This window comes from Schistocerca americana, chromosome 3 (genome assembly GCF_021461395.2).
Source record: "Schistocerca americana isolate TAMUIC-IGC-003095 chromosome 3, iqSchAmer2.1, whole genome shotgun sequence".
In the NCBI taxonomy this organism is placed as follows: Eukaryota; Metazoa; Arthropoda; class Insecta; order Orthoptera; family Acrididae; genus Schistocerca; species Schistocerca americana.
Window position 1 is genome coordinate 931885947 of NC_060121.1, and position 23795 is coordinate 931909741.

Sequence of the window (23795 nt, forward strand, 5' to 3'; positions counted from 1 at the left end):
ACATCCTCTTTGTTGGATTGAAGGCCATGAACATACCATTGGAAGAGTGGTATGATGAGGAAAAAATGAATTGGTGCTACCTACTCAGCTGGCAAGTGCCAGCCTATGAAGACTTGCTGCTACAGGACACCGAGACAGAAGGATCCTGCTCGACGTGGTCCACAGAAGTGTCAGCTTTCTTCTGCTGTCAGCCTGTGGAGTCCAATGCAGAAAAACGGATTGTGGTGTGCATCGGCTACTCCGAGGCAGGCTGGGCAAAAGTATCACATGGCAACACCGTCGAAAAGGATCATCGAGTCGGCAAAGGAGAAGACCGTTTGCCTTAGTTGGTCTTTGTCAACCTTCCTGGTTAGCAGAGGAAGACTCAGGTGTTGGTTGGCTTAAGTGTCATAGGAAATCTTCACGGGAGCATTCCTTCTGTTCCTTCCGGCCTGCTGGTTGTGTAGCTGGTGACTTCGCCCTGTGAGGTGAGGGTTTGATAGCTTGTTGCACAGTTGGACGAGGGGACTGCAATGCTACCATGACACTGGGCGATTTCACAACCTCAGAGCTGAATTTGAGGTCATATGTCTGTGTGACTGTCTTTCATGGAATGAGATGTAGCAAGAACACTACTACAAGTGCCGGACGGGTGAATGCAAGGTTTGCAATTAGCCAATAACTTGCGAGCGAATGGGTAAGGAACATTTTCCTTTACCCAGATATCCTGGACAGCCCACTCATCGAGACACACGGGACAATCTCAAGAGGAAGTGCATTGGTCGTCATTGCAGTTGATATAGCAAGGAGGAGGAGGAGGTGGAAAATCGCCGTCGTGTGCATCCCTACCACAGGTAACACATTTGGCCGGGTGTCAATAAGACATTAGAGTGTGGTTGAATATATGACACTGGTAGTAGTGCATCGGGCTTAGAATGTACGGTTAGACTGTGAGAACCTCATAGTCTGCTTTGATCTTGGACGGAAGCACCACTCTCTCAAAGGTGAGAAAAAGAGCGTGTGTGGGGACTAAGGAGGCATCTACCTTTTTCATCACCCGATGGATGGCAATGACAATCTGATCACAGATGTATGTTCGAATTTCAGAATTGGTCAGACCATCGAGCAGCCTAGTGTAAATAACACCACGGGAAGTATTCAGTTTTGGTCAGCCTTGACATCAACAGGATAGCCACAGAGAAGTGAAGCGGCAAGCAGTTGTGCTTGAGAATCAGAAGTAGTCTCCAAAAGCTAAGTGCCATTCCGTAAACAAGATCAGGATTCCACAGGGCCAGCAACTGCATCAGTACCTTTCTGAATAATAAACAGATTTACCATTGGAAGGACTGACCATCTTCAGTATGTGAAACCATGAGAAATCGTGGTGCAGTTCGGACGGTCTTAGAATTGTTAGCCTCAAACTGTTTGTTTTGTAGACAGTGATTGTGAAGATGATTGCCTCATTGTGAGAAAATCACCCATGACTGCTAGCATCCCCAATGGCACACTCCTTCCAACTGTGGTTCCCTTTCACAAGGGGGAGCAACATCCTGAACACCTGACAGAAGGATCAGTTGGCAATTTGGGAAGGTAGCAGCTCAGGCAATCACCCCTCTCTGGGCCTGGCCTGTACCGGGGGACATGCAAAACCTACCTGTCAACCCGCGGTTGAGAAATACATGTTAACCAGTCACCATGTATCAGATGCCTTCTACCTTCAGGAGCGCACAAAGAGGAAGAAGTAGAAAGAGGAGCCTCAAATGCTGAATTGGAGGAAGGGTGGGAGAAGGTGATAGAGAAAAGGAAAAAGGAACGAAAAACAATGATGAGACCGTTCTTATGTCAGCTACGGACAGTACAGAACATTCCCAAAAACACCCCAGATATGTTCCCCATGGTAGAGGAAAAAGAACAGCAAGAGGATAGACATGCAGCTTGAAAGGGAAAAAATGCTGTCAAAGCTGGGGGGCAGAGGTAGATATCTCCCCCACGTGAGCAAAAATCTCAAGCACTAACATCAACATCTTTTGTAATGAACTGTTTTTAGATGGAGAAAGCAAGGCAAATGGTATGTGTGCTCCATTAAGAGCACTGTTATTTTATTTCAATAAAACGAAACATTTGTCACAAAAATGTGCATTTCCTTGGAGTCGCAAGAAAGATTTAAAGTAATACCTTCACTGATTTCAAGAATAATCTCAGAAAAAAGTTGGTCTCTTGAAAGAAGTGTATAAGGCAGGGAAGAGTTGTGTAAACCAACATTATGGGTGACCACCAAAAAAAATGTTGGTTCTACTACGTTTATTATTGTGGGTTATTAGTCACTGTGTTATGTCTATTATTTTACAAGTATTGTACGATTTTTCCTTTCGAGAAATATATGAGTACATAGCGTACAAACCGCCAGCAACTGCCACAGTTTTCTTCTTCTTATCGGCCATACTTTCTAATATATACATAATTTTTGAGGTGCCAAATAACAAAGTGTGCTCGAATAAACAAAAGTGTGCTCGAATAAACAAAAGTGTGCTCGAATAAACAAAAGTGTGCTCGAATAAACAAAAGTGTGCTCGAATAAACAAAAGTGTGCTCGAATAAACAAAAGTGTGCTCGAATAAACAAAAGTGTGCTCGAATAAACAAAAGTGTGCTCGAATAAACAAAAGTGTGCTCGAATAAACAAAAGTGTGCTCGAATAAACAAAAGTGTGCTCGAATAAACAAAAGTGTGCTCGAATAAACAAAAGTGTGCTCGAATAAACAAAAGTGTGCTCGAATAAACAAAAGTGTGCTCGAATAAACAAAAGTGTGCTCGAATAAACAAAAGTGTGCTCGAATAAACAAAAGTGTGCTCGAATAAACAAAAGTGTGCTCGAATAAACAAAAGTGTGCTCGAATAAACAAAAGTGTGCTCGAATAAACAAAAGTGTGCTCGAATAAACAAAAGTGTGCTCGAATAAACAAAAGTGTGCTCGAATAAACAAAAGTGTGCTCGAATAAACAAAAGTGTGCTCGAATAAACAAAAGTGTGCTCGAATAAACAAAAGTGTGCTCGAATAAACAAAAGTGTGCTCGAATAAACAAAAGTGTGCTCGAATAAACAAAATGTACTAGAATAAACAAAATGTACTAGAATAAACGAAATGTACTAGAATAAACAAAATGTACTAGAATAAACAAAATGTACTAGAATAAACAAAATGTACTAGAATAAACAAAATGTACTAGAATAAACAAAATGTACTAGAATAAACAAAATGTACTAGAATAAACAAAATGTACTAGAATAAACAAAATGTACTAGAATAAACAAAATGTACTAGAATAAACAAAATGTACTAGAATAAACAAAATGTACTAGAATAAACAAAATGTACTAGAATAAACAAAATGTACTAGAATAAACAAAATGTACTATTGTTGTTGTTGTGGTCTTCAGTCCTGAGACTGGTTTGATGCAGCTCTCCATGCTACTCTATCCTGTGCAAGCTGCTTCATCTCCCAGTACCTACTGCAACCTACATCCTTCAGAATCTGTTTAGTGCATTCATCTCTCGGTCTCCCCCTATGATTTTTAACGTCCACGCTGCCCTCCAATACTAAATTGGTGATCCCTTGATGCCTCAGAACATGTCCTACCAACCGATCCCTTCTTCTAGTCAAGTTGTGCCACAAACTTCTCTTCTCTCCAATCCTATTCGATACCTCCTCATCAGTTACGTGATCTACCCACCTTATCTTCAGCATTCTTCCGTAGCTTTCGAAAGCTTCTATTCTCTTCTTGTCCAAACTAGTTATCGTCCATGTTTCACTTCCATACATGGCTACACTCCATACGAATACTTTCAGAAATGACTTCCTGACACTTAAATCAATACAGGATGTTAACAAATCTCTCTTCTTCAGAAACGATTTCCTTGCCATTGCCAGTCTACATTTTATATCCTCTATACTTCGACCATCATCAGTTATTTTACTCCCTAAATAGCAAAACTCCTTTGCTACTTTAAGTGTCTCATTTCCTAATCTAATTCCCTCAGCATCACCCGATTTCATTTGACTACATTCCATTATCCTCGTTTTGGTTTTGTTGATGTTCATCTTATATCCTCCTTTCAAGACACTGTCCATTCCGTTCAACTGCTCTTCCAAGTCCTTCGCTGTCTCTGAGAGAATTACAATGTCATCGGCGAACCTCGAAGTTTTTCCTTCTTCTCCATGAATTTTAATACCTACTCCGAATTTTTCTTTTGTTTCCTTTACTGCTTGCTCAATATACAGATTGAATAACATCGGGGAGAGGCTACAACCCTGTCACACTCCTTTCCCAACCACTGCTTCCCTTTCATGCCCCTCGACTCTTATAACTGCCATCTGATTTCTGTACAAATTGTAAATAGCCTTTCGCTCCCTGTATTTTGTACCTGCCAGCTTCAGAATTTGAAAGAAAGTATTCTAGTTAACATTGTCAAAAGCTTTCTCTAGGTCTACAAATGCTAGAAACGTAGGTTTGCCTTTTCTTAATCTTTCTTCTAAGATAAGTCGTAAGGTTAGTATTGCCTCACGTGTTCCAACATTTCTACGGAATCCAAACTGATCTTCCCCGAGGTCCGCTTCTACCAGTTTTTGCATTCATCTGTAAAGAATTCGCGTTAGTATTTTGCAGCTGTGACTTATTAAACTGATAGTTCGGTAATTTTCACATCTGTCAACACCTGCTTTCTTTGGGATTGGAATTATTATATTCTTCTTGAAGTCTGAGGGTATTTCGCCTGTCTCATACATCTTGCTCACCAGATGGTAGAGTTCTGTCATGACTGGCTCTCCCACGGCCATCAGTAGTTCTAATGGAATGTTGTCTACTCCCGGGGCCTTGTTTCGACTCAGGTCTTTCAGTGCTCTGTCAAACTTTTCACGCAGTATCATATCTCCCATTTCCTCTTCATCTACATCCTCTTCCATTTCCATAATATTGTCCTCAAGTACATCACCCTTGTATAAACCCTCTATATACTCCTTCCACCTTTCTGCCTTCCCTTCTTTGCTTAGAACTGGGTTGCCATCTGAGCTCTTGATATTCATACAAGAGGTTCTCTTCTCTCCAAAGGTCTCTAATTTTCCTGTAGGCAGTATCTATCTTACCCCTAGTGAGACAAGCCTCTACATCCTTACATTTGTCCTCTAGCCATCCCCGCTTAGCCATTTTGCACTTCCTGTCGATCTCATTTTTGAGACGTTTGTATTCCTTTTTGCCTGCTTCATTTACTGCATTTTTATATTTTCTCCTTTCCTCAATTAAATTCAATATATCTTCTGTTACCAAAGGATTTCTATTAGCCCTCGTCTTTTTACCTACTTGATCGTCTGCTGCCTTCATTACTTCATCTCTCAGAGCTACCCATTCTTCTTCTACTGTATTTCTCTCCCCCATTCCTGTCAATTGTTCCCTTATGCTCTCCCTGAAACACTCTACAACCTCTGGTTCTTTCAGTTTATCCAGGTCCCATCTCCTTAGATTCCCACCTTTTTGCAGTTTCTTCAGTTTCAATCTGCAGTTCATAACCAATAGATTGTGGTCAGAATCCACATCTGCCCCTGGAAATGTCTTACAATTTAAAACCTGGTTCCTAAATCTGTCTTACCATTATGTAATCTGATACCTTTTAGTATCTCCAGGACAAAACGTACTAGAGTAAACAAAACGTACTCTAGTAAACAAAACGTACTAGAGTAAACAAAACGTACTAGAGTAAACAAAACGTACTAGAGTAAACAAAACGTACTAGAATAAACAAAACGTACTAGAATAAACAAAACGTACTAGAATAAACAAAACGTACTAGAATAAACAAAACGTACTAGAATAAACAAAAGTCTATAAAACGCCGCAACATAGAATGTCCTTGCGATGAGACAGTCGCAATTCCTGAAATCCATCACCTGTGGCCTCTGGGATACTGAGGAGCACCACAGTCCTGGGTCCTTGGATAAACAACAAAAATCTGCATCATTATGCCAAACACAGAGAGACAGACACAGACCATAGGCAGATCGGTGAGACTAGATCTGATGGGCCGGGCTTACACATTAGTGGGAAATGATGGGCTTCAGATGAGCAGGCCCAATCCATTAAGAGATACCCAGAGAAATGGACTGTGGTTTTGACCCGTCCACTTATGTGACCAGCTATTAATGTGTCACAGACGCCATGTTGATGAGATTTTCCAGTGGTTTCTTTTTTCCAAATTTCCCTAACATTTCCCCGACACATTTTAAATTCCCCGATTTCCAGAATTTGTGGCAACTCTGGATATTCTGTAGTCCCTCCACCTTATTTAACCTATGACGGAATTACTTCATATTTTCTGAACTGTTGTTCTGTGAAGGTTTTTTTGGAGCAAGGTTGTATTGCTTTTGTTAACAGCATAGACAGGGCTCAATGGTCAGAAAGTATTAACTCCAAGGAAAACTTTTCTTCCTCTTCATAAGTGTAATTGCTTGAAATATTGTCTATACATATTGCTGACCATTCGTTCACTCACGTAAAATTCGCACTGAAACCTGATTTCTGAATCAATACAATGAATTTTATCAAGCTGTTGGTTTCATCAGCAATATATGTTGAAATCAGTAGGCATTTTGACTCTTTTCTTTGTTTCTTTCTTAGTCTCTGCAATAGCCACTGGAATTTTGACAAAAATAGTTTTGTTATTTCCGCACCATGAATTCTATACACAAAATAATATTTTGCTCTTTCTGACAGAATAATTTGCAAGTTTTTAAATTTTGTTTCTCTGCCATCTGGCTAGTTTGAACTTAACCATTTATGTTCAAGAACATTATGAACAAATTTTTACTTTTGAATATTCTTAAGGGCATCTATTTTGAAAGTTTTTTTTCCAACTTCATGAAACAAATCTCTGTTAGTTGTTATGGCGTATGCCGTATTACTTCTTGAATCAAAAGATCTCGAGAAACAAGCAAACCTGTCTACAAACTGAGATCAATAAACAATGAGAAGGCTAATTTCAGACTAAGAAAGACAGTTAAAATCAGTCAATGGAGATAAAACTTCAACAATGATTGAAGGTCCTTTAATGCAGCAAGTTTTGAAATTAGGCCTGAAAATCAATTATCAAAAATCAAAAATAGTGTATGACCAGCATATTTGAAAGAAAATATTACAAATTAACAACAAAGTCAGAAAATCAATAAAACTGTTTAGAAAATACAGACAGCTGAGGATTACTAGATGGCATCCATAAAAGAAATAACTAGAATAGTAAAAGTTGTCCGAGTGACACTGATAAACTATCTAGAGTTTACAACACTATACTTCTGATGTTCCTGAACAGGAAAGTTTACAACCATACAGTATTACCAGATTCAGATGATTACAGCGAGGCCAGATGTTTAAATGTGAAAGCCATTCAAAATCTGAGGGTTGCTTAGAGAGAAATAAATGAATACGATGATGGATTTATAGGGATTCAATATTCTGCTTATCAATCTTATTACTGAATATCAACATACATATTTCATGATTTAAAGAACATCTGTTTCCAGAAGCAAACAATTTGCCAGGAACATACATTTCTTTAGAATGTCTGGCTACGCTGACACAAAAATGCGGTTTGTCATTGATAAAAATCAACCACATTATCTTGCTTAAAATGCACAAACTGTTTGGAAAAATGTCCCTCCTGTAACCCATTTAAAAAAAACAGGCTCAGCCCATCTACTCAGATCTGACACTTCACAGACTTTCAATCTGCATGTTATATTGATGCTGTTGTTGGCTAGGATAGTGGACAGATTTCCAGCCAAGCTGAATCATGCCCTTTTGTCAGTATTAAAAATTTTTGTGATTAAAATGTGCAGTACCGAATGTGATAGTCCACAAGCATATCCCACTGGAGAAGGACCATATCCCACTCTTAAGCTGGTGGCAATCACAGCCAACAGTGTGGCTGGCAAAAGGTTCACCACACTTGGGTCGTCAATTTCATTGACTGCAGTATGTTGTTTGCCACCTCCACGCACTCCTCTTCTGCTGACAAATGATCCTTCTGTCTGTCAGATGATAGTTTACAGGGTGATAGGACATCCAATCACAACACCGCCTCTACATGTTTCTTGGCTGATTTGTCAGTTCCATCATTTCCCCATATCCCAAGTTGTCCTAATGCTCAGCAGAAATCTACCACTTTGTCTTGGGTTTGGATATGCTGTAAGGCATCCTAGGTAGTTTGAATCTTGTGTTTTTCTACTGGATACACTTGTAGTACAGATTACACAGCACACAAGAGTCAGATCAGATGAGCAACTATTTGTTGTGATGGCTTCCCACATGCTCCAGAGCATTCAGGACACTGTATATCTTGTCATCACAATTTGTTAGTTGTTCTGGGAGGGAACATTGAAGGAAGCAAATGTCAGGAATTACTAGAAGACACAGACAAACAAAGAAATGGTCAAAGAATAAAGAAACAACAAATGGATAAGGGACAAAATGGAAGGAACAGTATACTACTGTACTGGAAATGAAATAGGAGGAGGGTGGGGCACATTGTCAGGTGATTGGTTGGCCAACGGAGCAAGACATTTCTCTGCTGTATTCCAAAAGATGAGAAGACAAATGTAATATCCTAATAAATGGTTGGTGGACGACATTAGAAAATGAGTGAAAAATATTTTTATTCACCCTGAGTGTGAAATTGCTGCATAAGGTGGTGGTAGCAACAAGTTTTGTGGGGACTACCTTTAAAACAGAAAAATATCCCAAACTATGACAGAATTAACAGAATTTCCCCAGTGGTCATACGTCACAGCCACAGTTGGAATTCCAAAATTCATTTGGTCTATAATGCCATAGAATGCTGTTGTCTACAAGATTCAAATGTGTCTGCAATGATTCACATTTCTAACTTCTTGCCTACCAGGTACTCCTGAATGAACCAACCAAATCCTGTGTGCCATGCAAGAATGGGCATTAATGTTCGAGTATTATTTGAAATTGTTTCAGAATATCTGTGTGCGTTATATCATGCCACTATGTAAAACCATGTTGTTGGAAGTGATTTCTACATCTACATCCATACCTTGAGTACATCTATCGGTTCTCCCTTCTATTCCAGTCTCGTATTGTTTGTGGAAAGAAGGACTGTCGGTATGCCTCTGTATGGGCTCTAATCTCTCCGATTTTATCCTCATGGTCTCTTCGCGAGATATACGTAGGAGGCAGCAATATACTGCTTGACTCCTAGGTGAAGGTATGTACTCCTCGGTGAAGGTATGTACAGTTTATTAAGTCTCAGACTTAGTAACATATCCATGTGTTACTCATGTGAAATGCTTACAGCAAAATATAACTTTCAGTCCAAAATCAATGTGTATGGTGGTCACAAATTCTCTATCCATTTCTGTATCAACTACACGACAAATAAATGAAAGAGCAGATTCAATATTATATAATAATAATAATAATAAATTACCTGCAATGTCTGAAGACTTCCTTGGGTTGTCTGTATCACAGAATTTGGCTTGCTTACAAGAATGACATTGCCCTTCTGAAGCTGGACTGGGTGTATACTTGATGGTGTCTGAATGACAGATTGCTGGTTAGGCTGGATAACAGACTGAACCTAAAAAAAAATGAAGTTTTTACATTTTATATAGTTGGTGTCTACACTTTCACACTCACGTCCTCTGTTACATCAAATAACATCTATTTCAAACAATTAGTATCATGGGCAGAGAGAGGGGGGTAGGGGGGAGAGGGAGAATTTACTTAGTGTCTTTATTTATTATTGACAACACCAAAATCTTTTCATAAAAACTGAATCTCCAAATAGATTGTTAACATTGCCATTACTTATTAAACCACTACTGGTCCACACCACAGGCAGTTTAATAACCAAAATATTTCTTTCTTAAACATAGTGATCCGTGATGTAAACTTGAAATGTACTTAGTTATTTTTCGTCCGATTACTAGTAAGATTACCAATGTTGAAGCATCTATAAGTAGAAAGATGGTTGAAACAGCTGAAGTTAGTAAGCGTAAGACTACAAATTCAAAGGTTGGTGGGTCAACCCTCAGCCAATCTTAGGATTCACCTACATCTACATGGATACTCTGCAAATCATACATTAGTGCCTGGCACTAGTAGTTCTCTATTATTCCACTCTCGAACAGCACACACCAAAAACAAAGACCTATGTTTTCCTGTGCAAGCTCCAATTTCCCTTATTTTATTATTGTGATCATTTCTTACTATTTAGATTGGTGTCCACAAAATATTTTTGCATCTGGATGTGAAATTTGGTGATCGAAACTCCATAAGAAGATTCCTACAAAACGAGAAATTTCTTTGTTTTAGTGATGTCCACCCCAAATCCTGTATCATGTACACGCATGACACTCTCTCCCCTAATTCTTGATCATACAAAATGTGCTGTCTGTCTATGGACTTCCTCTATATACTCCATTAAGGACGACTCTGGTAGGGATCTCACACTGTAGAGCCGTACTGCAGAAGCAGACAGACAAGCATAGTGTAGGAAGTCTCTTTAGTAGACCTGTTGCATGTTTTAAGTGTTCTGCCAATGAAATGCTGTCTTTGTTCACCTTCCCCACAACATTTCCTGTGTGTTTTCTAATTTAAGTTATTCGTAATTGTAATTTCTAGATATTTAGCTGAATTTACAGCCATTAGATTCAATTTAGTGTGCAACCAAAGTTTAACAGATTCCTTTTAACACTTGTGGATGACCCCTCACTTTTGATTATTTAGGGTCAATTGCCAATTTTCGCACCATACAGATATCTGCTCTAAATCATTTTGAAATTTGTTTTGATCTTCTGATGACTTTACTAGACAATAAACGACATAGGTACGATGTCAAAAGCCTTCTCAAAATCTATAAATATGGAAGCAATTTGAAAACTTTGTCAATAGCACTCAACACATCATGTGAGTAAAGAGCTAGTTATGCTTCACAAAAATGATGCTTTCTAAATCTATTTTGGCTATGTGTAAACAGACCATTCTCTTTTTCGGGTGAAAGTGCACTTACAGTGTCTGCAGTGTTTCCACTGCCTGTAACTGTTCCCGTGCTGAATGACAAGAAGTTAACATAACACAGCATCACATTACTGTTGGCAATTTCCTTTAGTCCATAGATGAAGTTGGATGGTATTTTGTTTCACTTCCAGCATTTTAAGCTGTGCTATTAGGCCCCACTCTAACAAAAATCTTGAAATATTTGAGGGGGAGGGAGGGGGGGGGGGGAGCAGCTTACATTGAGTGTTTCTCCTTTGCTACCATATATTACCACCTGACTATGACCAATAACAAATTACCTAAAGCAACATGCAGTGGATTAGCCTTCGTCATCTTAAGTGCACTTGGGGCTGTAAGACTGTAGCCCCCCTTAAGATTGGCTAGTTAATTCATCCAGTATGCACTAGCCTTCTGTGGGGACACCTTCACCTTTAACCCTTTAACAACATATTTACCTGCGCCACCAGTCTTTGACATGTTCAGAGTACCAGGTAGAAGAACTGGTGGCACGCGTAAACAGGTTCAGAGCACACAGGGACAGGTACAAAGGCGTGCGCATTAACACATCCAGAGCAGTTAAAGGGTTAAGATAATTATATATCACTGGTCTGGCTGGAAGAAACTTTCTGGCATTAACAAAGTAGTACTCACTTCCTACATATAAACCATATGAAGAGCAAACCTTATCCTTACACTTTCTAAATGTACTGTAGCAAAAACTTCATTAAAGGTACCATCAAATTCATTTTTGAGAGGATTTTCATCAAAACTAACATCCAATCTGTCAACACATTACATTAATACTTGTTCCATACATCATGAATACAACGTTTCATAATGTTGTGGAACATCTCGGTTTACTTAACTTTTTATTAATTGCTTTTCTTTTTCTGTTACTAGTTCATATCTAAAAATTCATCACAAGGTTCTTTCACAGTCTTTGAAGCTGCACCCTATTCAATTTATACAGTAGCCTAATAACTTTGTTCTCTTACTGACTAAAAACAGAGGGTATAATGTTTTGCTTTATATTGATAATTTAATCATACAGCATCCAGCGCCCAAGAGCATAGGTTTATTTTAGCTTCCTTGTCTAACTAGAACACGGTAGCCATGGTCTGTCACCCCCCATGAGCCTATTACATTGAATGAACATTGCATGTTTCCATCCCTCTTTCTTTATAACAACAACAACCACCCTTTAGTACCATAAGGACATCGTCAGGCTGACAAGAAACTGATTCTGCTGTATTTAACTTATGCTTTCCTTATATTTTTCTGTCATAGTGCAAAAAAACTGTTGCGACTCATAGCAAAAATTGATAAATTAGGTACCATTTAGCCATGAAAGTACATGTAATATGCCTATTTAATGAAAGGGACATTGTTCAGGTATACAACTAATCCCTCCCCCCTCCCAATACACACGCGCGCGCGCACACGCCCCCCCCCCCCCCCCCCCACACACACACACACACACTTGCCAATTTCCTACAGTATACACTCAGTTCCTTAAGTAATTCACTAAGGAAATTAGTACTCAATTCAAGTCCCAAAATCGAAACACTAGCAAACTTCAAGGCAATTTTTAATTGAAATCTTATGCCATAAGTGATAAGAATGTACAGAAAACAATACACAACACTTACTGTATATTACTTATGCTGACAAAAAACAGTGTGAAAAGTACCAAACATTTTTATTGATGCTTGCTTTTGAATTTGCAGAAGTTGGCAAGTTTTGAGCTACTGGTGTTAAGATTTCTGGTGTTTTTCACCACTGAAAATGCTTATAATCACTACCGTCACCACTCTCTATTAATCATCTCCTTTTATCTAGGTGTGGTACAAGAGTCTTTCATCTGTGTCTCTCCTCCTTGCCTTAGTGCAATTCCACTCCTTTCTCCCAGATCGTGTTTGGCTTGACTGGTCCATTGTTTCCACCTGACCTCTTGTGTCAGCAAGCCAAAAGTTGTTTGAACACAACAATGCTTTACTAGGCATGGTCCTATTGAAAGTGGCATGCTATTGACTTCCTTCAATCTTATATGAGGCAATTTTGGCAAATGACGTAATCAAAAAGACAATTATATGATAGACTACATAACCACTATAGTGACTGTCATACATCATCACTAACTTTAATTATCAAGAATAAATGGGGAAATACGGAAGCGTCCGATCCCGCTCGTCTGCTTTGACCCATGATTTCACAAATATGGCGGAAACAAAAGCAAACACACAACTTTCCACAAGAAGCCTGATGACACTAACAGGACAAGCACGCGAAATGGGGTGTTTTGGGTGGGGGGCAAACAAAATATAAACAAATTTAGACGCCTTGCGTAGCTACAACGTGTAAGTGAAAACAGCCATGCATGAATACCCACCCACCTCCCCAGGGGTCGTAACCCCCGCAACCCATAGAAGATAAAGATGCTTCAGTAGCTGATTAGTGTTTTTTGTCTTAAAAAAAAAATCTCACGGGATAGAATGAACAGATCAGAAAGATAAATTTAATAAACTAAAACAGAAATTGGAGGAAACAGATAATTAAAATAAGTAATAAGTGTTTTTAAATTAAAAAAAAAATCTCACGAGATAGAACGAACAGATCAGAAAAGTAAATAAAATAAAACAGAACTGGAGACAGCCACACTCAAACCAAACTCCGCGCCGTCATGACGTCACACACGACAGCACCCTTACGTCACGGGTCAAAGCCGACGCGTGGGATCGGACGCTTCTGTCGACCCATAAATGGCATTATTAATGGATATTCTAGTATTTCAACAATATCATATTAAAAGGCTGATCATGTTGGGGAAAAAACAGAATCATCATACTGATAACATAGGCTGTAAACGAGCAAACCCTAATGTACAGCCACTTTCCAACCTAATCTAGAGCTCTGTTTACATTGTCAGATACGTCTATCAAAACAACTTTCTTTAAAAACAAAGCGGTAGGAAAGTTATCACTGGCCAAAACTAAATGCCAATATCAAAAGCTTCACTAAACACTGAAGACTATATTTGGATGCCACAAAAAATTTCGAGTTCATTGTCTGTATTCATGACTTGGGTGCTCTCTTAGTGTTAAGATCAGAGTGTAGATGATACAGTACTTCAGGATTGTAGGGATGGTTGATTCCAGACAACTCTTCTTACTGCATCCTTATGCGGGATGAGGTTTGCTTTCTACAACACTCCCACCACTTTTCCAAGCACTAAGGACAACCTGCAATGCCACTAAAAACTCTGCGGATTCCTATTTTGTTCAACAACACTGCAGATTTAACCAGACAGGATACTGGCTAGGTCCACTAGACAATAATTCGGTTGATTAATCCTACTATAATAATTCAATGTCATGCAATGGCTTGCTACAAGCCTTGTAGCTGGATGCCACTTTGGCAACTCTCATCTCCTTAACCTACCCAATTACCCTCTTTGTAAAAGGAAACATCAGTTTAACACCATATCTAAACCATGTATTATTCTCCCGATTTTGAGATTATTCAGGTGTGAAGGTTAGGTTAAAGACAGAGTGAAATTTTACATGGTCAGACCAGGATTAGATTCAATTTCCGGGCATGAGTTTTATCAAGTCCCAATATTCTACAGACACCAGATGTAAACTTTTTACATGTGACATCTCATGCACATAAATGTAAGTATTATAGAATACTAACATTTTGTTTCTATGTTATCTCTTGGAATGGAGGTTGTCTAGACAATGATCTGTAGTGTAGCTTGAGGTCTAGGTTAGATTTATGACAGTTTTGTTGTGAATTAGTAAACCCAATGAATGTAATTTGTGAATAAATGATGACATATGAAGAGTATAATACATTTAAATTAGATCCTTTTGTCATTATAAACTCCTCTGGTGTAACTAAATGTATTTTGTTAACAATTATCTACCAGCGAAATGACTTTATAAACACTGATATTTTATGTTCCAAATTCAATGGCGAACTTTCTCTCATTGCTACCATTAATGTACACAAACACAACACAGCGACATGTAACACTAGTATCTTAAATAGCAGCGTAAACGTAAGATTGCAAAATAAATTAACATAAAACTGAAGGAAAATGGCTTTCACACCAAGTTAGAAGGCAAGAGCATAAGCTTCAAATAACCCACTGTGAGAAGGGGAAAGAGAGACAATCCGAAGGAGGGGGAAGTTCGGTGCACTGATTAACACTCACTGTTTCACTGGGGGGCTACCTAGTATCAAGACAACTGTAACAGAAATGATAGTTAATTAGGACAGTCTACTGAATTTCCGCGAGTCGCATTCTGTTAACCGTCTCAACCCATACCGATGTGACAACAACTTGTGACGACGTGTCCCCCGGCGAATGAGCCAAGGGATCAGTTGCACCGGTTCCGTTTTCGTCCACCATTCCATCCATAGCCTTGATGTATCGCCGCCTGCAACATAGAAGACATTTCACACGTTACATAACCTTCACAACACTGACAAGTGATAAAATGGCTTCGAAAAATGACATTCAAGCTACGCAAATGTTTATAACACCACGAATGGCATACACATTAGGTCTAGCAATGACTTGGCATAAACACGAAGTTTTGATTACACAATAGCGCGAAACGAAAGTTTACATTTTTTTATAAACTAAATTATTTACCACTGACATAGGTCTTCCTCTATTTACCGCGTCACGCGTTAAAACATTTATCACATTCGGTCATTTGCGTAAACCAGTGAAAACTTCAGGAACTTATTTTTAAATTTAAGCATACAACTACTCCAAGACGCCATATTATGTACCTTTCCCCATAAGCAGGTAAATCCGTCTCGATACATTTTACAATATGTATAACAACAAAATACTACTCAAAACCAAGTTCAAATCATCACTGAAGCATTGGCCACGCTCGCTTGTTATTATTCTTCAGCTGGGTACTTACCAGTTACGTATTCCTCGTCACAAACTTTGCTGCAATCGGAGTGGGCAAACGCAGAAGTACGTAGGAGCCACGTCAAAATTCCAAGGCCTTCGTCACAGGGGTAGTAGGGTGGGGGCAGCGTCACGAAACAATATGGCGCATGTATTATTGCGCGTAGTTTTCGGAGGAGGTTACAAAGGGTGTGTTTTTATCAGTAGAAGGTTTCCATTTCACATTTTCCACCCATGACTGTTATAATTGAGGATCACAGATCATGGCGCTCTTAATTCAAAGTAGTCTACACGTTAACCTGAAACTTTAATTCCAGTCAAGCACATAAATAAAACGCATATTTTATTTCATGATCTTATTAAAAATGAGGAGAGAAAGACAAATTTCAAAATACAGCGACAAGTTTTTCTAAAAGTCATATTTTTTATAGAATACGGGTGTTAATTTTAAGAGTACCCGTTATACATCTGACACAAAGTAGCTACTTTTATTTCTCAAAGTAGAGGCTAAATCATCATTTAGAATGAGATTCATCGTATCCAAATCATTATAAGAAAGGAGAAACGATAATTAAAGTCCTATGGGTGCAAATATTCTCCGCCTGCCATTCGTTCACGACCCACCCAACCCTGCACCACCCAGACCGGGCCCAGCGATGTTTTGCTGGCTTACGTCATCCATTGACGTCATCCGTCTGCTGACGTGATGTACACAGATTGACAACAAAAAATTGCTCACTGGCAGATTGCTCCATACCGAAAGAACTGCCATGCGTTATGAAAATAGAGAAAATAAAAACAAAATTTCAGGGTACATTTCTTAATTACTCTGTTACGTTTCACGAGTGAATCTTCGAAATTATATTCCATAAGATCCTGATGTATCGGTTTTGATCATAATCAACTTTAACTTACATATGAAATCTTTCGATATATCTCCTCAAACTAAGACTATTAGGGAACCCATTATATCCAAAGGAAAGTTATATGTTTCCTAGAGTGAAAAATTATAGGAATTTGATAGTAAATCTGCTCCGTTTATGAAGTAAGCTTCATTAATATACTGCCTTCACAATTTATCTGCGAGCTACTACCTTTAGTTTTCATACAACACCTGTGGAGTTTCATGAATGTTTACCATGTGTGATACTTCCCATCACAGGATGACGTAACGCGAGAACAGTTCGATCTCATTCTATCTTGCATTACGTCATCAGAGCTTGCGTGACGTCATGATGAGTCATCATCGCTTGTGTTCCAGCAATAAGCTGGAGAGTCTGCCGAATAGCCTTTGTGTTTAACTTTCTAATATAATCATTACTTGCTAAGAGCGTCCGTCGGTGTTTCATTAGTGAACAAATATTCATTTCTGTTAAATGATAGGTTTTAAAATAAGGGCAAAATTTTTGTATAATTTGGACGTTGTAAGTGCGCTGGAGACCTACCTTGCTGATTGTGTACAGTATTTGTAGAATATATTACATGCTTCATTCGTGGCAATTTAATCTCTCAACAGCGTTTTCTGTATGGGATATGAAATTTTGTTATATCCCCACACCGGTAATAAAATAATTGAAACACCTCTTAAGACGGCTTGAAATAGTAGGCACCGCTATAAATTTTATGCTGGATTTGAGTATGTTCACATGTACATCAGAGCACTTCTCTTCCAGGTGTGCTTTATGTACATAAAAAACTATTCCGTAAGATTTAATGTCAACGCCGAAGATGCAAGAGAAGAAGAGTGCCCACATTGGACACATATCTGCAGTTTTATCAGCAGAATGCAATTGAAGGGGACGGGATTAGCTGGTGAATAGTTGTACCTGCAGGTCTAATTGGTTGAACAAATGAAAACAATTTTGCAAATCTGTGTACATTTGTTTCTCAACAAGTACAGTAGTGCTTTTGTCAGTATGATTCTAACTGCATCATGGAATAGGCCTACTTATAAGGGAACCCCAATAGTTTTCCCCTGTTGACTTGCAATTTTCATTCAAACTGACCATTACGCATTAATACTTAATGTTGACTTAAATCCCACAAAGCTTTGCTAGCTTTAACTGCCTTCCAGTAGGAATCAAAATAAAATATGATATAATAATAGGTTCCACGGCAGGTGTAGCAGATAGACAGACAGCTAACATTAAAAATACAAAGCTAAGATAAATTAATAGTACAACAAAGTACAAAAATATCTAAGAGACTTTAGACATAAAACATAGTAATCAAACTACCAGACATTGCCAAGAGGATAGTGGAGTGTGCTTACAACTGGTTGATTGATTGATTTTTATTGTTGTAGAGATGTCAGAGATCATCTGAGGCATTACAAAAGTCAATATTACATAGTATAAATGTTACACAAATAATTACAAAAACAAGAAAAATATTACACAATAAATTATGGTACCTTCACACAAAAACAAAACAGAGAAACTTCTGGTACAAATTGATATTGCATAGTAAATTTAGCCAATTACAGACTTACTCATATATAGAAGCATTTAAAACTGACCACAAAGCGTAGTCATACCATATTCTTTGACTTCCTTAAAAATTCAACAGTTTCATAAATGCGGAGCTCAAGAAGAAATTCTTTTACTTTTTTTTTAATTGTTGAATTGGAAGATCCCTGATATGTTGGGGTATGGCATTAAAAATTTTTATGGACTTGTATAAGAAGCACTTTTGTCCATAACAGCAAATAGGTTCATGGAAACAAATATCAGAAGTACAGATCCAGTTGTACACACTAAATTACTGTATGTGAATTTCTCAGGCATCCAGATGGATTAAAAATTGAAGTGGCATCACCACCTAACAAGAAAGTACTGTTCTGTCTGTTTGCACATAGAAATCTCACCTGTACTGTTGGCTTGCGAGTAGGAGTGCCAACATACTTTCATTCAAAACTGTCCTATGGCATAATGTCTTGGAGAAAAGGAGCTAACATCAAGAATAAGCATATTTTACAGAAGCATACAGGTCCACCTAATACCCAGCAGTTGATAATCAGTTTTGCAGAAGCCTCTTCAGGAACCTAGAGATTGATACATATAGAGAGGGTACATTTGCTCCCAAATGGTGTTTGTTGTTAATGATAACAGTGATCAGGATAAATTTCCAACCACTATACAGAAGTAAAAATAAGTTGCATATACTGTGTGTTCTTGTAAAGTTCTATATTCTAGTGCAGAAGTTTGTAACAAGTTGCCAGCAAACATCAGGAAGTAAATTGCCTCAGATAATATACAGTAAGAAGAACCTCCTAGATTACAGATAAGTCTGTCGATGTAGGTCAGTGGTCTCTCAAATCAGTAAAATTACATGAACGCTTAGCTTAATGAATATCGTGTGAATAAATGATCAACGGTTTACTGAAATAGCTCAGCCATTAACCACAGAAATAAACAATTGCTTACCTCCAGGAGTCTCCCCAGACTTCATGAAACTGCCACAGACAATTTCAGTTTACAAATTTGGAAGGCCGAAACCAAGTGTCAAGCTATAGGCCAATTCAATCTTCCCAGTCGTTGGTAAAGTATTGAATCTGTTATGAAAAATCAGCTTTTGGATTACTCTGAGGAAAATAATCTCTTCTATGATGCATTACTTGGTTTTCAAAATGGAAAGTCCATGACTACTGCTGCACTGGACTTATTAAAAATAATAAATAAATAAATAAATAAAGCCGGCATTTGAACAGAGAGAATTCATGGAACTCACACTGTGTGAGTTGAGCAAAGCATTTGACTGCACTCCCCGTAAGACCATACTCAGAAATTAAAATGCTAGGATGTAGGAGGTGCTGTTGTAACTATCTTTCAATGCTGCTTAGAAAACAGGTGGCAAATTGTTTCAGCATCTCACATACAGGTGTCAGAACATGGCGCACTATATGTCACAGCCCTTCTGCTCTTTCTCATTTCTGTAAATGATCTAAGCCAAGATGGTAACACAGTACAACTTGTCAATGATACTACTCATATTGCAAATGGGAAAATCCAACTTGAGCAGTCCTGGAATCAGATGTGTTAGGCTATTTGGAAAAGCCAAGAAATAGTTCCCTCAAATAAAATGAAAACACATGCAGATATAACTTAGCATATGGTATCCAGCCTTAGTAGAAATACATATCTGGAAAATACAGGAGCTGTGAAACTGTCAGGCTATGTAATAGACCACAAACTCACGTGGAAGGGCACACTGAGCATGTATGCAAGAAACTGTTTCATGTAGTATACCTCCTGAGGATATTAAATAGTGCAATTACAGACCAATATCTGCATACTGTATACGCTCTTCCATAGCTATATTATCTATTAATTACAGCTATGATGTCATTCACGACACGATAGGCCGTTACTCACGAAAGTTGGAATAGTGACAGTTCACAGCCATTATGTATTTTTGTGCTCACTTCATATTAAGGAAAATCTAGACTTTCAGATACACAACCACAACACCTGTAACAAAGAAAACATAAACAAACCAGTCTGTTGACAGTCCAAAACCAGAAACAGCTTTCTAGTAATAGCCCTGAGAATGTCCCGATTACTACCCATGGAAGCACAGGGATCAAGAAAAAAAAATTCAAGGCACTTAAATCTATGTCTGCCATACTCCGCCCAGGAATTTTTTGACTGTGATGGAAGTAAATGGATATACTGGGCTTTGTCCAAAACTAGTGAATCTGTCAGAGAACTAAAATGTCAGTGGTATATGAACTGTATCTATAGTAAAATGCTTAATCTGTTCGGATTTTTTTGTAATATTACACATTATTTGCACAACACAGACTTGGTAACAGATGGTAGTAATAGTACATTTGGTGTGTACTGAATTTCGTTTTTGTGGAGACAGAACTATTTTTTATGTCTTTATTCTTGCCTACATGTCATGGGATCATGGAAACTAGAGGAAAAAATTGAGGATTCCGTTCATGAGAGACACCAGATATAATGAAAATGGTCATACGAGGGTTGGAACTTTAATAGTGGGAACTATTTATGCACAGCTCGTACAAAATAGATACGTGTTCCAAAGTTTTACTGACCTTCAAAGTAGTCACCAGCATTGTGTATAACCCGTTGCCAGCAATGTGGAAGTCATGGGATGTCATCACTTCTGTCTCTAAGCCAGTCGTAGGTTGTGTTCCATAAATAAACGGCATAGAGACAGAAGTCATGACACTTTCTGCAGGACCTGACCATCATTTTGCAGGACAATGCTCGACCACGTACAGTCAAGCTGTTACTGATTTGTTTGACTGATGGGGCTGCTAAGTGCTATACCACCTACTGCACTCCCCTGACTTACGCCCTCATGAGTTCATCTCGATTTCTAAACTGAAGGAAACGCTTCATGGCATTCGCTTCAGAATTGCTACAAATACGTTGGGCAATAGACCGCGCCACGCGAATTGTCGACACAACTGGCACTGCTAAGAGTATCCTATGACTTCCACATTGCTGGCAACGGGTTATACATAATGCTGGTGACTACACTGAAGGTCAGTAAAACTTTGGAACACATATCTATTTTGTACAAGCTGTAAATAAATAATTGCCACTATTAAAGTTCCAACCCTCACATTAACAATGGTAAGAAACAACTGATACACCCGTAATGTGGTGGTTGTTCTTGAATGTGTGGAAGCAGCTATGTTGAATCAATTACAGATGTTAGATAAGTATGATGTAGTGCATATCAACATTTTTTTAATTATTAGATGTAACAGTTGTGCAAAATTTTCTAGACAGGAGGTCTTTCATTATGCTGGTACTTTATCCCTTTTGCATGTATCTTGTGTGATACTTTTGCTTTGTACCTTAACTACCATATAAGTGCTGTTAATGTGACAACCCTAGTGTGGTCAAATAATGAATATGATGACCTTCAGATGTACAACAACTTACAATGTAACATTCACTTCCACAGAGATTACAAAGACAAAATTAGACTAATTGCAGTATGCACAGAGGCATTTAAACTATCATTCTTCCCGTGCTCCATATGGGACTGGAATGGGGAAATTGTCCTAAAACCGTTACAGTAGAATGTACCTTCTACCATGCACTTTACAGTAGTTTGCGAGTGTAAAGATAGATGTAATTTCAAATGGGCAGTAATGAACGACAGGACAATGGCTACCAAGCTGAAAATGCAACAGTGAATTCAGAAAGAATAAAATAAGTCAGATGATGTAAATATCATTTAGATAATAACACATTTCGGGTGATATTTTTATTCACTCATCCACTTGTTATGTTCTATAAATACCACCCTGAACGAGACACTGCAGAAATGAAGAACTTACTTTTGAAGGTGGTTGTATAGAACTTTGAGTATAATATGTTAAACATCAGTATATATTGCAACCCTGGGTGCCATATAAGTTCTGTGTTCTTAAATGCACACTGGACTCGCGTTCGGGAGGACGACGGTTCAATCCCGTCTCCACCCATCCTGATTTAGGTTTTCCGTGATTTCCCTAAATCGTTTCAGGCAAATGCTGGGGTGGTTCCTTTGAAAGGGCACGGCCGATTTCCTTCCCCATCCTTCCCTAACCCGAGCTTGCGCTCCGTCTCTAATGACCTCGTTGTTGATGGGACATTAAACACCACTAACCTAACCTAACCTGTTCTTAAATAAATTTGAAACTCTGTTACATAAATTAAACCAAAAAACTGCGTAAGAAACTAGTTATATGTGCTGATTTCAACGTAGATGTAAAAACTGATGACAAATTTGTTTCACATTTAAAGAATCTGATAGCCACAATTAGGCTAAATCTAAATTTTGACCCATGCAGATGAGTTACAAAAAACTACTTTAACGTGTATTGATAATACTGTAAGTAGTTATAATTACAGTTTCAAAGAAAAATGTATTTTAGATTTCGGAGCATCATTATCAAAATAAAAGTCAGGCTGCGTAACAAATATATGGAGGAACATCAGGCAAGAAAATGTGAAGGTATTTACTAAAAAAACTAAGCCTCACTGTATGAGCAGTCCGGAAACACATTTCAACAAATGTCAACCACAATAACTTATCAGCAGAATTCATGAGCATATTCAATGAATGCTTCCCTGTTGTAACAACACGGACCTCGTCTCATAGAAGTAGATCATGGGTAACAAAAGGAATTAAAGTGTCTAGCATTAAGAAGAGGAAACTGTATATGGAGGCAAAAGTTAATCGAAATACCAAATTTCTTAATATGTAAGCACATACAAAAAACAACATTTCACAAAATAGTTAAACTGGAAAAGCGTACTGCAAACAATACCTTCATTTTAAATGCAAAAAACAAATCCTAAGCTGTTTGGTCTGTTATAAGGAGTTAGGTTGGCAGTGAAATGGAGAGAAAATGTCCCTCTTAAACAAATGATAAATGGTAGGACAGTTACAGGTTCAAGTGCCATACATGAATCCTTCAACAATTTCTTCATCAGTTGTAACAAAATTGGTGACTGCTCACCACCAAATACAATTCCTAATATAGCAGAGAGAAATTGTTCAGGTTTTAAGTTTTCATCTGCTTCAAGCTCTGATGTCACAAAAATCACAATGTCCCTAAAAAATTTAAACTCTGTAGTTTGGGATGAGTTTTCCACTAGAATAACAAAATCAGTATGTCATAACATTGTACGTTCACTCATAATCAGCCAGTCTATTGAAGAGGGATGTTTTCCAGATCAGTTAAAATATGCTGCAGTTCTTCCAATTCATAAAAAGGCCAAACAAGATGAAATGGGAAACTATAGGCCTATCACATTGTTACCAATTTTTTCAAAAAATTTGGAAGGAGG

The 23795-nt window shown here is 38.2% G+C and overlaps 1 protein-coding gene across 3 annotated transcripts in view; it reads right to left on the minus strand.

Annotated features, from left to right (window-relative positions):
• Window positions 1-16417, minus strand: part of LOC124605302 (cyclic AMP-responsive element-binding protein 1) — a 63985-nt gene extending 47568 nt beyond the window's left edge. The window contains exons 1-3 of one of the 3 annotated variants that reach the window (XM_047136881.1): window positions 15986-16417; window positions 15373-15484; window positions 9472-9621 (exon numbers count right to left, since the gene is read on the minus strand). In XM_047136881.1, coding sequence (XP_046992837.1) covers window positions 9472-9621; window positions 15373-15465 — 243 coding nt within the window. In that variant the 5' untranslated portion in view covers window positions 15466-15484; window positions 15986-16417. The other 2 variants (XM_047136883.1, XM_047136882.1) reach the window with 2 other exon arrangements.
• Window positions 16418-23795: the final 7378 nt, after the last annotated feature.